Source organism: Perissodus microlepis, chromosome 18 (assembly GCF_051167445.1).
Source record: "Perissodus microlepis isolate ML-2025 ecotype Zambia chromosome 18, ASM5116744v1, whole genome shotgun sequence".
NCBI classification, from domain to species: domain Eukaryota; kingdom Metazoa; phylum Chordata; class Actinopteri; order Cichliformes; family Cichlidae; genus Perissodus; species Perissodus microlepis.
Window position 1 is genome coordinate 25,704,032 of NC_140478.1, and position 18,786 is coordinate 25,722,817.

General features: G+C 39.2%; 1 protein-coding gene across 1 annotated transcript in view; it reads right to left on the bottom strand.

Moving 5' to 3' along the window:
• Nucleotides 1–1,396: 1,396 nt before the first annotated feature.
• Nucleotides 1,397–18,786, bottom strand: part of glis1a (GLIS family zinc finger 1a) — a 65,663-nt gene continuing 48,273 nt past the window's right edge. The window contains exons 5-9 of the mRNA XM_084912743.1: nucleotides 15,993–16,119; nucleotides 12,603–12,756; nucleotides 6,147–6,280; nucleotides 5,962–6,060; nucleotides 1,397–5,440 (exon numbers count right to left, since the gene is read on the bottom strand). Coding sequence (XP_084768869.1) covers nucleotides 5,298–5,440; nucleotides 5,962–6,060; nucleotides 6,147–6,280; nucleotides 12,603–12,756; nucleotides 15,993–16,119 — 657 coding nt within the window. The 3' untranslated portion in view covers nucleotides 1,397–5,297. The remainder of the gene's footprint in view (nucleotides 5,441–5,961; nucleotides 6,061–6,146; nucleotides 6,281–12,602; nucleotides 12,757–15,992; nucleotides 16,120–18,786) is intronic.

Consider the following 18,786-nt stretch of genomic DNA (forward strand, 5'->3'; position numbering starts at 1 on the left):
TCACTCTGTTTTCCTGCATTTTTCTTTTTAATATGAACTTCCTGACTCTCTGTTATAAAGTTAAATACAACAATGCCCTTTGGACTCATCTGACTTATAGTGCCCGTTATTATGGCTACAATACTTGACCTCTATGTAACATCGTCTTAACTCTAATGAAGAGCAGCTGAATTGATTACATGGGTAGTGCTGCTAAATCCTGCAGGAAGTGTATTAACAGAGGACTACAAAGAGAGAAGTGCTGAGTAATCTGGCCCTGTCATACCTTAAAGCCCTCATAATATCATTTTAGCTAACCTGAGCACTTTGCTCTCAGACTGCAGGCTTGCTGTTGGTTCCTAGAGTTTCTAAAAGTACAATGTTAGAGAGAGGATTCAGGTGTTAGGCCTCTGTCCTATGCAACCAGCTCAGAGACATACACCCTCTCTACTTTTAAGATTAGACTCAAAGCTTTCATTTTTCATGAAGATTCTGGATGATCATTTATGAATCAATCACACTAGAGTAAAAATGAATGGCTAATTCATTGCAACTAGGAACAATTCGTGGTTGCATTTGGCAACTGATTGCAAATAGTTGCAGCTGGTGGCCCAGAGATTGAATGTGCCACATGCTAAACCATCCTAAACCTTTGGGTGGCCAGTTGTAAAGGTAAGCTGGTGGGAGACAGACAAAGGTTAGCAAATAACTGCTGTCTGACTTATAAATTCAGACCGATTGGTTGCTGTGTTCTAATGTGACTGTGGCATTAGCTGTGCTGCTGTAGGCCCAACCTGCTGGGCGACTTCCCATGATGCACCAATTCTCCTCTTTTCACTCCTAGTGCGTTTATATGGCACTACTGTAACTTTTCTCTGCTCTTGCCTGTAGTTTTGTGTTTTGTCTTATTTGTTGATCCTCCTCCACTCGGTCATGGCAGATGATTGCCCCTCTTTAAGCTGGTTCAGGGAGTTCTCTTCAATGCACCATCACCAAGTAGTTGGTCATGCAGGAACGCTAATACAATATTAAGTACCTTGAGATGACTGAGATGAACTGGAGGGATGCAGAAATAAATAATTTGATTGAAAATAATCTGAAGTATGTGTACTTGTGTTTTTTGTTTCTAACGCAGCATAATCTAATAATTTCATGTTCTAAAACCATTTTCTTATAACTATTGCTCTAGGAAATGTAGCTAGTAACCTTTCAAAAGTCTTACAATTTAGAGTGGGAATGAACTTGATCCAGCTGGTCCAGTAGATGGCAGCATTACCCAACCAAGATCATCCACTTCTAAACATGGAAAACCCAAAATAACAAAATTAAGAATTATAATCATTGTTTGTCACATTTCACTCTAAAATGCAGAACATGCACTGATTCAGTACTTAAAAACAAAACAAAAACAAGCAAATACAAACCGATTCTTTTTATTTTGGTATAAAAGACAGATGCATTTTTATACAGTTCAATAAGAAAACTGAATTACTACAAAATCAGTGTAAACATTTTCTGGTTGGTCATTTTCTCAAAGTCTCTAAGCCGAGACAGAAAAGAGTGCAGAGAAGATACTGTAAACACTGAAAATAACACTGATCGAAACTGTACAATAAACACATAAAAGGCAGCGCGCTGAAGAAACGAGTCACACTGTTGCAAAAATGATTATACTGCTGTCCTGTTTTTGAGAATAACTTTATTTTAGTGCAGTTTATTGCATAGTTTTGTTTGTGTCATCCACATCAACTCCCCTTTGTGACATTTCTGGAACATTTCTATACAGCAGCCCTGTTTTGGGTATCTGCTGCAGTTTCCCCTCTAGTCACAAGCAGAGTGAGTTTGCTCATTGACACTGCAGATACAAGATAATCTGGTTACTCACAAACACACACTATGACCTTAAAGGAGTAAATTATTATCTTCAGATGATGTCTTAGTGTAAGGCTGCAGCTGGGTTAGGTTAGCTTCACACGAGGACTGGAAATAGCTTCATACAGCTTTAAAATGTTTTCCAAGCTTCCTCCTTGAGACAGTATAATGTTGTGCACACCATAAAGCATGCTAAAATTCATCCTTTTGACTTCACACACATATGAATGGGATTAAATGAAACAACTTCCACTGCTCTATTAAAAAGCTACTTCCAGCTGCTCTTCTATTCATAAGGAGTCACCACAGCAGGTAGTTTGATTGTCTGAGACATCTTTAAACACTCGATGCCCTTCCTGTTGTGCTTCCCAGTCTCAAACTGGGAGAAGACACTTTCTTTACTTATTAGGAAAATGTGTAAACCACTACACTCCTAGAGGATCTAATTATTGTCAGACCAAATTAACCCTCAGTCATTGCCAAGATACAGAAAAGAATTTACAGTTTTACTGCTGCTCTTTTCCAGTCATTGTGTTTCTGAAAGAAAAAACAAGCTTTTTCACATGATGAATACAGATGTTGTAGTAAAGCAGTTTGGACATTTTGGAAACAGATGTTCCGTGTTGTGACACCCCCTTAAGACGTCTGCAGAAAAAGCATTTCTGTTGCACAGTGGCGGTAATGTGCACACTTTAAACACCACCATCAAAAGGTCTGGATTAAATACGTCCATAAAGTAGTTTAAAGCAGTTGGTCTGAAAAACTGGAAGCTGATTTGAGTCGTTTTATGTATGAACACTGATCATTAAAAAGGCCATTTTAATGTCCACAGCCTAGAGAAAAGAAAATCTAAAGGTTTACAAATACCTTGATGTCTACATTTTTTAAAATGTCCACGATATTTAATACCAACATTTGTTGATAGGCCTCTGTGTAACTGACTGAGGTGCTACCTGTAGCTACAGGCAAGGACATCATAAACTGCAGCTGTACAGGATGTGGGCTATGTTTATAAAACTATAAATGTCAGAGGTTCCATACATGAATTTGCTTTGGACTACACAATATCACTGTTGCTATAATGTGTTTTCACTTATTCAAAGGCTTTCCTACATTTGTATTAATTTGTGATGATTCAAGCACAATGTTTGTTTACATGCTTCCTGTTAACGTGATCAGTAAGGGAGTAGCTAAAAGTAGCATTTTGTGTGTTAAAGATTTCACATCAAGAAAAATCTGGAAAATTGAAAGATTTCATTCTGTCTACGTGATGGCATGCAACCATAAAGCTCTGTGTTTCCCTTCACAGCACATCTAAATGTTAAGACTCCCAGTTTATAGATTTCTATTCAGACATTCAACTGAGCATTTTTGTGGTCAACTCATTTGTTTTACATGCATACAAAAAAAAAAAAAATTAAGATTGGGAGGAGACACAAACTCAGCTTCAAGTGACTCAAGCCAGTGTACTCCCTCAGTGCCAGAACCAAGCCTGGGTGAATGTGGGAGGGACACTGCATCAGCAAAGCTGAGTGTATATCCTCCTGAGAACTACAGGAAAAAAGTATCTTTCAGTTTAACTTTATTGTGATTTCCTGTCTCTTTGGATCAGAGGCCACAGAAACACATGAGATATCATTGGAAACATAAATGAATAGACTGATTATCAGGAGGAAATGGTTGGAACCATTTGCTACGCCTCCCCTTGGAAACAAGGGAGTAGCTGAAAGCATCTTCTGTGGATGTTTTTTAGGTCCATTTTATTGCTCTTGTTAGACCCATGCTAGCTGTTTCCAGTCTTTGTCCAGCACTCAGCTAACCAGCTGTAGCTTCATAGTTAATACAACAACAAGAAAGAGATATCGGTCTTCTTATGCAACCCAGATAAACACACAGCAAGAATCTCTCCCAAACGCTGGACTAAGCTTTGAAATGTTTAAACTGCTGAATGTGTTGAATTAAAAAGCTGAATCTGAGCGTTTTATTTACAACTTTATATCTTTGAGTTATTCTCAAACCTCCACTGTTTTATCTAAATCACTGTGAGGACTGCAAACATTTAAAAAACATATTTACAAACAAACAACAAGAAAATATGAAATTAGAACATTTTGTGAATGTGGATATTTCGTTTTACTGATGTCTTTGTAATCATCTTCTACATTCCACTTTGTGTACCCACACAAGGTTGGGAAGCATTGCGTTATGGATTACTTCTTTGATTATCTCCTACAAACCAAGCCGCTGCAGAGGAAGAAGTGACCTCACTAGCTAAGATCAACATTGGAGACAAAGACAAAGAAAATGAAGCATGCAGCTCCTTCTATCCAGAAAACACAAATGTTGTGGTCATTTTTGAGTTTAGAAAAAAAAAGTCATTGCTACTTTGCTACTGAGAATACTGTGCAGAAATCTTGACCAACTCCTAATTTCATTATACTTTACTTCCAAGCAGCCAAACCCTCTTGTAATCTTTAAAGTGCTCTTGAGCAATAGCCGTCCAGGCTTTCTGAAAGTCTTTCAACATTTTTCTTTGGACACTGGTTACAGTGTACAAAATGTACAGGTACAAAATGCTTGTACCTGAGCATTTTCACAGGAATGTTTTTGTTTACTAAGCCACTTTACATTGACCTCTGAGCAGCATCTTTAAAGAATTTTAGGGAACTGAACAAGAAAGGGACAAACGAAGAAGTGGCAGGCTTATAACGCTATTCTAGTAATAGTATTATCATCTGACAGACATGCCCTTGGGGATCCTGTCACATCTGATACTGTCAGATTTCGGTCCACCATTCAGTACCATCTGATAATCATCTTAGTGGCAACGCTCCCAAACACACTGAAGATGCAGTAAAAGCATACCTGAATAGAAAAACACACAACGGAACAGTATCGGTCATGGACTGGGCTCCCTGTTTCAACATTACTGAAACACTGTGGGATCATGTTGACAGAGCACAGAGCTCAATGCAGCAAACATCCAAAGAAAAGCTTTAAATGTTCTTCAAGAAGTCTGGAGGACATTTCCTAAAGACTACTTAAAGAAATTAAATGAAAGCATCATACCAGATATTGACTTTCAAGATTTTTAGAAATCTGCAAACACTGTTTCTGCCTTATATCTTTGAACATTTCAACAAATGGCATTGCCTATTTCCCATTTTGCTAGCGAAATATAAAGAAATGTTGGGTGGGTCAAGACTCTTGCACAGTACTGTCTCTCTGTGATTTTCCTTTTTGGCCATTTGTTTGTTTGTCCACAGATCCACAGCTTAACAAGAGTTTTTCAGCCTCTAGTTATTTTTGTACCATTTAAACTCCCACTGGCTTTTTTCTCTTGCCAAAAAAGGAACAATGCTGATAAAATGATCCTTAGATATATACACAAGTGAGTGATTGTCAGCTGTCGCATTCATGCTGCATAGAATCTTTCTGGGTGGCCATCACGAGTCCAGATAGACGGAGTAAATCTGACTGAGGCAGCGGTCGACACCACCTGCCTGGAAGAGGAAGCTGTCGTCTGGGCAGGGAGGCAAGGAGTAACCGCCCCCCGCCTGACCCTGCAGGTCCTGCAGCAAGTCAAACCCTGACAGAAGGGAAAAAAAACAACACAGCAAATGAGTTATTTAAATGTGAAAGGTTTTATTATTACATATGGGAAAGAGTTTAGTTGGAAGTTTTAAAAAAATGCAAACAGATAGTTGCCTTCATAATTGTTTGAGCAACTATAATCAATGTTTTATAATAAATGGCATCAAATAACAGCATGGAAACCATGGGGCAATATTAAAACCTACTACAGCTCACTGTTTATCTGTCTGCCCCTTAACTTTTTTGTCTCAGTTTGCTCCCACTGTTCTTACAGTGTCACTTTCAGTAGCTGCTTTTAGTAAAAAGGCTCTAAAAACCTTCATTTGACCAAATGGACAACAAGCGGATAAAAAGCCATTAGCCTCAGTCTTAGTTTTACTCTTTAGTCAAATAATTATCAGCTTTATAGATCTTTTTAAAATCACATTAGAAAGCTTATTTCAGCTCTGAAATAAAACTACAGGTTACCACAGATATGGTTAGCAACAAGCTACATTTGTGTAGTTGACATCTCACCTGTAGAGTGGGAGGCGGGCTGGTTGGTGAAGTAACTTACAGGCTCAAAACCTCCATCGCTGGGTGCTTGAGCCATCTTTCCCTCTCCATACAGGCAGCCTAGGAGAACCACAGAGTAGACGAAGATGAAGCATGGCATTGAACACACGCCTCGCTCACATTACTTGACTTGATGTTGTCTGTACCGTGTTGCTGCGAGAACACTTGCTGTTGGTGGTTGTAGGTTTTCTGGAAGCCCTGCAGCCGGACGTCCACTCTGTCTGAGCAGGGACTCGCTGGGATCACGTCAGCGGACACAAACAAGGAAGCTGGTCTGTTCCTGGAAACGCACAACATAAACATTTATCTAGCATCAAATCACAAAAACAGTTGCCTCAAAGCACTTTATACTGTAAGGTAAAGACTCTACAGTAATGTGGAGAAAACCCCAACAACCAGACAACCAACCACCAGGCCGATTTTGGATTAAGCCCTGCTGCCACAGATGACCACCTTTTTTGCTTGCGTACCTTCCTTCACAGACATCCAACCAGTGAAATCATTCCTGATTATTCTTAAGTAGACAGATAACAGTAGATGGATCAACTGATGGGCCAGATGCCTTTCTCAGGTCCTGCGTCAGGTCTTTGGTAGATTTTTTAAACATTTCTTAAGGACATGACTTTCAGAAACTGCTAAAAATGATCAACTGCCGTAGATCATTTTTAGGCCCATCACTTTTTTCTTTGTTTTTTAGGCACAACTGGACCAGTTTGCTCAAATTTCTTTAACCTCCTAGGACCTGGCGTCCACATATGTGGACATCACATTTTGGGTTGTCTAGACCAGCGGTCCCCAACTCCCGGGCCTCGGACCGGTACCGGTCCGTGAGTCGTTTGGTACCGGGCCGCGAGAGTTGAGGCTCAGGTGTGAAATGTATAGTTTTCAGGGTTTTTATTAGTTTTCAGCGTTATTTTGTTATCGTTTTTATTGTTTACTCGGTTTTCCTTGGTCTTTTCACGTGTGTTATGAATAAATTTTCTTTTTTTCGGTACCGGTACTAGTTTTATTTTGTTGTTTTTATCCGTGACACCTTAAAGGCCGGTCCGTGAAAATATTGTCGGGCATAAACCGGTCCGTGGCGCAAAAAAGGTTGGGGACCGCTGGTCTAGACCACAATACTAAATTTTACTCTGCAAAGGCCTGATATCCACTTACGAGGACATTATAATGCCGCTGTTCTACTGAAATTTAAGACGAATGTCCTCATAAGTGGATCTAATTTCAAAGAAACAAAAATCAGGTTAAAAAAAATTCTGGTAATTCTTTGTTTTTACATTCATCAGGTTCCAATCAGCCCAAATAGCAAAGAAAAATTAAAAAGATATGCCATGAAAGAGTTTGGGTCTTAGGAGGTTAAGGACACACTCCGCTCCACATTGAGATAAGTTTTCAGTTAATAGTTCTTTGAAAAAAAAAGTTTTAAAGACCTCCAGAAACTGCAGAACTGTTGCTCAAGAGCACTTTAAAAAATTACAAGAAAATCCAGCTCCTTGGAAGTAAACCATAAAGAAATAAGAGATGACTTAAGATTTCTAAAGTTAGTAACATCAAACTATTCTCCACAAACATGGTTAACTTTAAACTCCAGTACTGATTACTGCGTGTGTTTCAGTGTTAAAATGAATAAACACTGACCACATTCATTATAGTGATGGAGTGCTACGTGTCAACAGGTCCTACTGAAGCCATTTAAAGACCAAATCTAAGTACAAGTTGAAAGTGACAGCTTTGATGGTTTAACTCAAAAATTGTTATTATTTTTTTTTAAAGTGGAAATGAAGTTTCCAGAGAATTGATCCTGTATGTGACTGACTCAGCCCGGCCTGTTTCTACACTAATGCTGTTTTTGGCCTGACCTTCACTTCTGCTGAACTGCTGAAAGTTTCTGTCACACTGAGATGTATATCAGCCTTTCTTAAGCACCATAAAATTCAACACAAGTTTTCCAAGCCAATAAATATTATGGTAAAACGATAATGATGTTGTAACTCTCTGATTGATGGAACTTCAATCTTAGTTGTATTAAACTAAATTGTGAAAATTATTTCATAGGGAAGGTTTCAATCAATGTAAGCAACAACACTGACTCTGATACAATGAACCCAGGGCATGAGGTTTTCAGGTAATTAAATCAGATAAACATCAGCTGACCGCTGTATACATCAGAAACATGTAAACACTTCTCTTCTGCAAACAGTGCAGTTTGTATAAGAAAGCGTTTCCACCTCAGGAGGGTAATGTGCTGCAGAGAGCTGTATCCATCTCTTTGCTGCAAGAATGTGCTGACTGTGCACAAACACTCTGACTCAACATGGAAACGAATGAGTCAGTGGAGCCAAGTCGACGAGAAGAAAGAAAGGCAGCTGAATTTCTCTCTAAGGAGATACGCAGCTGAAAAAAAAAAAAAATCCCGTACGGTATTCAAGTGCCCCCCTTCCACCTTCAAAGAGCCCACTCTCAGCATTTCATGTGGCCTGAAGGCTTTCCTGGATGATGTACTGCAGCATATTGGTCCCCAGAGAGCCAAACAGCACTGGTTTCTGCTGGAAGACTTTTAGTGGGCTTCATAAACAAGCCAGGCCTTGTCAGAGATACCGATGGCTGCTGGCCTGAACATCGTATATTTTCGCATCTGATCAGCTATAAAAAGAGGAAATGTTTGGAGATTTCTTTACATATCTATCATTTATCATCCTCAAGTCTCTTTATTACCCATTTCCCATGTCAGATGCTATTACATTTAAGTTAACAGTTTCTGCTTTCATTGGAGAAATACAATAAAAGCCAAAATTAATCAGAAGGACTTTTTGAAAACCAAACTGATATGACTTACAGATGGCTGTGGCTTCCCGAGGTAATAAAATCCAGGCTTTGTATAGTATTATGTAAACAATGTGGCCTTTGATATAGCGTGGCTGTTGAAATGAATGTGCTGCAATGACTGCAAGGCAAAAGAATTCAACACATCTTTGAATTTCCCCTCACTGGCCCCTGAGCCATCAGCGCTGACCTTAACTATAAACAACGCCATCTGCGCCACGGCTTACATTCTTGTAATGTTGCAACAACATAGTTGAGATGTCTGAGCTGTGCTGGGTCGATCTGTCACTTTGTGGCCGGTGTGCCCAACTGCTCACATGCACGAGCTTACCGAGGGCCCAGGGCTGAGGGCGCGGTGTCAGTAAACCTCAGGAAACTTCTTGTCTGATCATATTTTACCAACTGACCCTCTGCAGGACTCACGTTTTTCTTACTAACTACAGCCAGCTGCCATCCTTACTGCTTATGCAGAATGAAAGGAATCCAGCTTGCAGAATTTAAGATCTTCTGCGCATTGTGCTGCATTTAACTGGTGCCAGCTTATGATCACAAACCTGATGTTTCGAATTTGAATTTTGAAAGTATTTCGGTGATATGGATTTAATGGATCACAGGGGATTACGTTAAATCTGTGCAATACAGATGGAGATTTAATGGGATCTAAGTGCTACCACTAAGTGCTTAGGGAAACTACAACACAAGCATTTCATTTTAGAGCTACAGCAAGTAAAAAAAGTGAAGGATTTCACTTAAAGCCGCTATTTAGGTCCAATGTCACTTGGAGTTTCTGCAAAATAAACTTCATTACATCGCCTTCCTTCAAAGTGTATAATAGTGTTTCTGTGTGAGCGCTATCCTGGTTAGTGTGCCTGTATCTGATGGACACGCCGCTGCAAAAAAATGCAAATCCAGCACCACGCTACCTCTCTCTTCCAACCGCACAATATATACAAACACTGTGCATCACAAATACTAAACTGATGGACAAGCCTCACTGCGGGCCTCTGTAAATTATTAAAAGACGTCAAAATGGCTCATTACAGCCAGAGTAAACATTGGCCTCCCTATGAGGTCAGAGCATGATGCTGGCTGCACCATGAAGAAAAGATAATTTACTTTCACGTGTTTAACGTCTCTCGTCTAAGTCATTTTGTGGAAAATCAAGTGCTTGTCTGGTATTAGCTTTGGCAGGTCGTCATATACTGTGGGCACCAGTGGGATTCAATGACATCCTCCGCTGCTATAAAGAGACGTCAATGGACAGATTGTGCATAGCTTCATGGAAGCTCTACTGTAGCTGCACATTTTAGGAAGGCGGAGAGATTCTGAGAGAGGTGAGCAAAGTTCCTAAAAATGCACAAAAGCATCCAAATGTTTGATTTATTAAAATCTGTATTTGTTTTGTAAACTTTAAACTGGTTTTAGAAGTGAAATATGTGATGAAATCCAGATCAAATAGTACTTAGAAATTCTGTGTTTTCTTGTATATATATTGGTTGCCCGATACAATACAATCTCCTCAACCCAAGGCCTGTGGCTGGCACACATACATTTATGATGTAGTTTTATCACTACCAATACAATAACTTCTTGAGTAGTTTTCAAAGAGGAACAACTAATCGTAACGTGTAAGAATATCTGAAAAACAGAAGTGGACTTTTTTCATTTGTAATCATAAGAAAAAAAAAAAAAAAAGATCTTACAATAAAAAAAAGCTTCTGCGTTGAGACAAATTTCCATTGATACATATTTCTTACATTTTAAAAATCACTAAGCATTTCCATAAACAATCTCAGATATGTGTCTAATCAATACAATGCACTTTGCTTTAGCAATGTGCTGCAGTCAGGGTCAAATCTGAATCCTTTCAAAAAAGATGACATTGACCAAAAAATAAAAAAATAAAAAACCTTCTTCAGCTTCAATTCTAATCAGTGGATTCACCATTACTTAAACATGCAGACTACTTTTGCAGTTTGCACAATATCACTAAGGGATAGAAGTGAGGTTGGCTTAAATGCCAATATGTATCCCATAAACCAGGGGTGGAGAACTCCAGGCCTCAAGGGCCGGTGTCCTGCAGGTTTTAGATATATTACCCTGGGTCAACAAACCTGAATCAAATGAAAACTTCAAGACACGCTAAGGAGGTAATTTAGCTATTTAAATCAGCTGTATTGTATCACACTCAGGTATTATCAGTGAAGGAGTTCTAATTAATTGCACTTCTAAGTGGTCTAAGTAAACGGTCTAAGTAAAGTAAGACACACGAGGCTGTCGGCATAAATAAAAGAATAAAAGACAAGTGGCACAAAATCATGGAAGGATATGTTTTTATCTAGTCCACTTTTCTTGCTGATGAACTGGGCAACATCTCCTCTGCCTGCCTTTCTGGAAAAGTCACAACTATACATAGTAGACCTTTTGCTACTTTCATTTCAACCCTAAGGGTCAATGATGAAACCTAAAGCTTAAACCTGTTGAAATCAGTGCTCAGAGAAAACAACCAATCTTAACATTTAAGCCAAACACCGAAAGGCCACTTGAAAACAATCCTTAGAAATATTGGAAGAATTTCATATGAAACAATGTGCATTATATGGTAATATTTTATATCATTTATTAAACCACAAAAATGTTATTCTGGCCTTTATTGATGCTATTTTATTAGACAGACTGTTTTTGTTTTTGCTATAGTGCCAATAAAAGTTACTTTATGGGCAAACCTTCAATGACCAATAATTTTAGGCCCTATTGTCCAGAAACTGCAGCCCTGGAGGCTTTCAGCTGTATCTTTTTAGTCTCACTTCTACTTTTATACTTGCCTAGAGAAAATTTGTCTCAGCTTACAGTGCACATAAGTTCTGTGGTCTCCAACTACCCAATCAGTCCGACCACAAAGCCATAACTCCATCTCTGGTGATAATGTCTCTGGTTTATTCAAGAATGCACAAGCTCGGATCTCTCTGGCTTTTTCTAGAAATCAGAGATGAGGGAAAGCAAAACAAAATGACTGTGAAATCTTTAGTATCACTTTGAAGCTTCAGTGTTTGATATGGAACAGAGCCGGACTGCTCAGAAGTGTTAAGCAGCTTAGAAACACTTTAATACATGCCAGATATGTTTAAACAATACGTTTAGGACATATAAAAGCAGAGGTTTTGGGGGCGAATCCTTGAAAAGGATACAGAGCGGAGCATAAAACTGAGGTCTGTTAGTTTTCACTATTTTTATCTATAGTAGAAAATAACTCTGAATATAAACTGCCACATGAAATCTTATTCAGCTCCACTGTAGTGAGTTGGCAGCAGAAATCCCAGCAGCAGATAACTGAAAACCTTGCCAGACACCACGAGGGGTAAGTAGGAAAATATGTCCTTTCTTTATTTTTGTGATTTGGATGAACTGACCATTTTACATTTGCCTCTCGTTTTATTGTTAAATGTCAGTAAAGTAATCTCCTTCCCAAGAAATAAAAGCAGCCCAATGTTGAAATACATGACAGTGTAGAAATTAAAAATGATAGATGTTTCTTTGCCTTTTATTATATGAAAGAAAATATTCACAATGGTGCAACAAGATGCAACCTTGGGGAAGATAAACTTCCATCAGATTTAACTACTGCCACTGCTGCCCATAAGCAAGTCACTTAACATCTATTACTCTGCTATAAAAACTAAGTGGACTGCTTCCAGTCCAGTTTCGTTGTATGAATAAATAAATAAATGCTCAGGGGATGCACCGCATTTAACTTGAACTTACTCTGATCTTACACTCACCCCTCTCTCATGCTCCCCGGGCTTGTTAATGAAGATATTGGGCTATTAGCATCAAAGTTTCCCTCCAGGCCTGGATACCTCGAGTCTGCTGATGGGGGCAGAAACTCTGAATTCCCCCGACTGTGGGCGGTGCTGCTGCTGTTTGAGTACACACCTGAAAGAGAGCCACAGATAACCTCAGTAAATCTGCTCCATCAAACATTTTGAGCATCCACTTCCACATCCGGTCCCACATCTAGTCTGAGGTCTCTGCAGCAAAGGTTGGATGATGTATATAACAGTTACAATAGAGTAGGAGTTAACATTAGAATCATTAGAAACTTCAACTGCAACATATTTCACTTCTACGCCAAAATACATGTAGCCAAGTTTTCCAAACACCAAAAGTTTAGGAAGTGTTGCAATGCTTTTCATTCTCACATCTTTTGCTGTCAGAGATCGACCGCAAGTAGTTGTGGCAACTAACTGGTTGCCCGGAGGCTGAGTGTGCAATCTCCTCATACACTGGGTAAATACTTTCAATTGCACAGCAATTGCACAAACAATCGCAGTCAGACAGAACGACTTTCATTAGTTTTAGACAGACTGGTGAATGTTTTAAGATAACTGGCATTTAGAAATGCAGAAAGATTACCAGGATGTTGCAATCAATCTGTGTCAGCCTGCAACACCTTTCCTGTCAGTCGAGGCTTAACTCAACTAGTTGCTAAGTGGTTGTACTCTGGTTATTTTCATATATTTTCATACTCTTGACAGGCACTCGTAAACATGACCATATTTCCCCAGTCTTGGCTTGTTTACACTGGCTTCCAGGACATTGTAGAATTGATTTTAAGATTTTATTGCTTGTTTTTACATCTCTAAATGGATTAGCTCCGTCATACCTCTCTGATTTGTTAACTAAAAATACTCCAAATAGAACTCTCAGGTCAGCTGAGAAGCAGACTGAAAAACTGAGGAGACCGGGCCTTTGCGACAGCTGCGCCCAAACTTCGGAACAGTCTGCCTCTTGAAATTAGGATCTTTCCAACACTTGGCATTTTTAAAACCCATCTGAAAACACATTTTTACTCTCTAGCTTTTAATTGTGACTGAGTTTTTTACTTTTTTCTTTGTGTGTGTTTGTTCTACTTTTTTACTATGTACAGCACTTTGGTCAACCTGTGTTGTTTTTAAATGACCTCATAAATAAATGGATTGATTGATCGATATATAAATAAAAGCTGCTGAGCATCTGTGCAGTTAAATCTTCCTACTACATCACTATCACATCACTACCTGTAATGATGATTTTCACTGGGTTCAAGCTGTATTGAATTGTATTATAACATTGTTAGAATTGTACAAACACCAATAAAATATAAAGAAATGAAGGGCTGACTCTACTCAGTGTTGCACTTTATTTTTCAGCACAGCCTGAATTCTCTCAAGCTGTCTTGCAATGTCTTTAAGTAGTCTTCAGAAACGGCTCTCCAGGCTTCTGGAAGGACATTCAAAGATCTTTGGATGCTGGCTGCCTCTTGTTCCTTTCTCTGTCAAGATAATGCAACACTGCTTCAACAATGCTGATGTTTGGGCTCTGAGGAAGTCAGTCCATGACTGATAGTGCTCCACTGTTGGCTCTTCTATCCAGGTATGCTTCTACTGTCCGCAATAATTTTCATGGTGAAAAATTGAACTAATATCAGTCAGATGCTTTGCAGATGGTATAACATGGTGGATTAAAATCTGACTCTACTCTTCTCCAATCATTCAATTTTGACAAGCGCCCCAACACCGCTGGCTGAGAAGCAGCCCCAGACCATGACAGAGCCTCCTCCATGTTTTACAGATGGCTGTAGGGACGTTTGTACCGCTCTACTGACCTCCTCCATAAATACTGAAATGGCAATAAAACTCTAATTCGTATTCATTTCCCAATAACAGCTGTTGCCAATGATCTTCAGTCCAGTTACTGAGTAATTTGGCATACCTCAGCCTCTCTTCACATTTCTGATGAGGCTTCAGTGAACAGTAGATTGATCACCTGAGGGGTTAGTTTTTCCTCTCAAGTCCTGTGTTAGGTATTTCCTAACATTTGGTGGGTGTGTTTGTTAAGTTTGGGAAGAAATTGTGTTTTTGCAACAGATTGTTGGTACCAAGGTGCCTGCAGACATAATTTAAAATGGGTTCTTTGCAAAGTTGTCTGTGTAGACACAACACTGATTCAATTAGGTCCCTTTTACAAGGATTGGACTAAAAATGAGTAAAAAAAAAAAAAAAGCAACCAATGTCCAAAGAAAAGCTTTGAAAGACCTTTAGAAAGCCTAGAGAATTATTGCTCAAGACCACTTTAAAAAATGGCAAGAAAGTCTGGCTCCTTGTAGGCAAACAAAACTGTCGAAAATATTAAAATACTCAATTTATAGTTAAATGAAACTCTTCCAAATTATCATGCAGTAGTGACATTTTTCCCCCACTGATGAACAACTCAATGTGCTATAGAAAAACTATTTCTGGTGTAAATACAAGTATATTAGACACAGTGTGCACATATGGACAGATGGGGATTAGACTATGTTGCAAGCAGACTTTGAGGAGTTTCCATGGTCAGCGTAATCCATTTTTCTGTAAACCTTTCAGAGCCACATTTCAAGCCTACAGGGGCTGAATGCTCAATATCAAAAATATAGTTTCATGCTGTTCATTTAAATCTGTAACTTGTACCTGCATGCAATCAGTAAGCTGTCAGCACTAGGTTTTAAGCCAAGCTGACAATGATAGTGTGGGTCACCATAAATCCACCTAGTATACCACAACAGAAAGCAGTTTTCAGGCTATAACATTTGGCCATTTGAGATAAGAAAACGTCCTCCTGGGATTTTTTCAAAATTAAACACTGACATGCTTGTTTCACCCTGACTAAACATAGCTCATAGCGTGCCGCTTGAGGCTTTTCCCTCAAAGTCTTCTGAGTAAAACGGCGAGTAGTCTGAAGTAATAGACATGGACAGCTTTCCTGGACGCTCTCCACTGTCTTTGGCCAACTGAGCCTCAGTGTACCTGACAGCTTCTTGATTCTGGTTCAGCCATTGAAATGGAAAGAAAAAGAGCTTGGCTGGAAAACCCGTTTGGAGAAGCTGAAGGACAAGTGGGGTGAAGGCCAACTTGCCCACAGTCATGGTGCCCAGTAATTGGACAAGGTAAACACTGGCATGATGAGCTATCATCGAAGGAATGAGAGAGGAGGGAAAGGAAAAGGAGCAAATGAGGCCATGGGAGAAAATGAAAGAGACAGCTTAACAGCCCAGGTGTTTTGGGCAATTACTCTTTTCTTTTGGGTTTTGCTCATTTCCAGAGAGGCACTGGAGGCTAAGCACAGACTTCTGCTACCGTTTCATCTGCACATACCTGTGAAGTCATCTAAAGCCGGTAAAGGTGAGCTGTTTTCTTGGTGCGACGAGGCAGAGCTGTGGAGATGCTGGCGTGCCAGGCAGTCACTTAAGATGTCAGATTCCAGCATCGTGTGCACCTGAACCTGACAACAAGACAAAACGCATTACAGCCATATAGATACATGTCATATAACAGCACTGTGTTATCATGTTGGTGACCAAGTGTGGATGTTTGCCAGCATGCAGGGATGAGAATAATTACGTTAAAGCTGCAGCTTAATTGTCTTCCAACTATATGCTGTTGGGCAACGCAGCTCCCATGCAAGTTTAAACTAAATGACTTCTCTTTTGATTTCATTCAGTAAAGCAACTGAAAACACAGTGAGCGAGCTGCAGGAGGTTTTCTACTGTTCATTTATCAAAGAAATGAGTTTGCACCAGATGCCTGGTTCTTGTTTCATCTTGCAATCCAGCTTCTTGAGGTACAAAATCCAGAAATCTTATTAGGCAATCGTATTCCAAAAACGTTCTAACAAAGTTAAGGCTAAACAACTGGCTTTATTATCCAGCGCTAAACAGAACATCCCCCCGGAACTTTCCAAAACAATTTATTGACAGCTTCGGGATTCAGAAGAAGCTCGCGGCAGACACCCAGGAACCACAAAAGCGGCGTGAATAATCAGCAAGAAATGCTCACCCAAAGTAGCGTTCACGAAGCCAGAAACTTAAATCGCTGTGACACATCAGCTCGAATAAATGTATGCCTGTGAGGAGCTTAAGAAGCTCATCTTTAATATTTCAAAGTTCCAATTAGCCCCACAGGGTTTACTGCAGCGCAGGGCGTGTCGACTGTGTCACAACTTACCAACACACGTGGTTCTGTTTAAACCAAACAAGGCATGCGACTACACACACAAAGCCCCAGTGTCACTCACAGGCCATAGAAAACAAACAAGGCCCAGATAAAGCAGAACAATAGGCTCCCTATTCGGACTTCCAGGGAGTGTGTGTAATACTTTGTTTTGTTGTATTTCATCCTACTGAATCATAAACATACCCACTCTCTCCTGCTGCTGCTGTAGTTCTCCAGAAATAAGACCTGCAACCCCCGAGAAGCCCCCTTTCTCTTCGAAAGTTATATAAAGAAGCAGTTCTCTACTATCTATATTTAAGAAAAAAATTCTGGAAGAACAACATTGTTTTGAACCTTAAGGTTAAACGGGAACAAACGTGCATCTCATTTGCTTTTAAACATGAGGTAACAATCAGGAAATAAAATCAAGATGTAGCACCAGAAAAAAACCCTGTTTTACTTTCTCTTCCTGAGCTTGTTCATTTTTAGCTACAGATTTTCTATTCAGGGTCTCATGAATGACTGTGTGTGTCTTTATGGAATTTAAAACATAACCTTTTTGGGGGGGCAATTTTTATGTTTTAATAATTATTGAAAAAAGCTGTCTATTTTTAACTGAAATGCCAGATTTGGGGAATGGCACACTCACTGATATTTTTAGGAAAGCAAAGCTTTTATTTGTGTGTCACTTTTACAGAAAAAAATCCTTGTTCAGAAATTGCATGCTTTTACGGTCACTCGTTTCTGCCAAATTGGATCAATTTTAAATGAATTCAAGGTCATTTAAATGATTTGGCACCTGCAGGCAGGACATCTGCCTCCAGATGTTAGGCTTGACCATAAATGCTTCAGTTTGGCTTTTGATTAATATGTCTTTCATTCTTTATTTTATGTAAATGTGTATGCTTATAATGGTGAGTATTGTTCCGTAACCACTGCTGATTAAGCAGCTGTCTATGTTGGCCAGGACTCTGTTGCGAAAGACATTTTAAACCTCAAGGGTCTTGTCACCAGGTTAAAACGAGGTTAAATACAAACATGCAGTCATGTGAATAATAAGGTTTCAAAATCAAAGTTCACCCTATGATCTAGCAGCATACGATTTAGCAGCAATAACCTGAAATAATTGTTTTCTGTATGACTTGGAGGAAATTTGGCCCACTCGTCTTTTCAACGTTGCTTCAATCCATTGAAGTTTGCAGGAATTTGTTTATGTACAGCTCTCTTAAGGTCCCACCACAACATTTCAATCAGCCTGAGGTCCATTGCAACACCTTTTTAACCATTCTGTTGTAGAGTTTTTGCTGTTTTTGGACTCATTGTCCTGTTGCATGACCCAGTTTAAGCAAGATATAAATGTAGGACAGATGGCCTTATATTGAATCTAAATATCGGTATACAGAGGTGTTCATGTTTGACTCAGTGGCTGCAAGGTACCCGGGTCCTGTGGCTGCAAAAGAAACCCAAATGATCACCACTTCATCAATGTGGTTGATAGCGGGTCCTGTTGTGTTTGTGCTGATATGCTTGTTTTTTACCAAATGTGGGACAGTTGCCGACATTGTTTTTAGTTTGTAGAGCCTCTTTGTCATTTGTCATAATAACCTTCAAGTTTTGTACTGAAATAAAATCAAAAACATGCATGGCTGCTCCTAATAACTTCATCAAATAATGAGTGGAGCCTTCATAGCAGTTTGTATTGTTTTCATTATTATGAGAAGAAACACAACTTAACATGTATTCCAAACAACAGAAGACAAATATCAATCATAAATACAAACTCCAGATGTGCTGTGTATAATTGCAGACAGACAAGTATAATAAATTGGGAAGGAAAAAAAATCTATCAAGTAATATAACTTAAAACATTTCATGTTTTATATTGTTAAGCTGTTGAGAAATAATCAATTGATTCCAGTAAATTTGAGCCCTGTGAAGGTGGCTCAGGAATACAAGG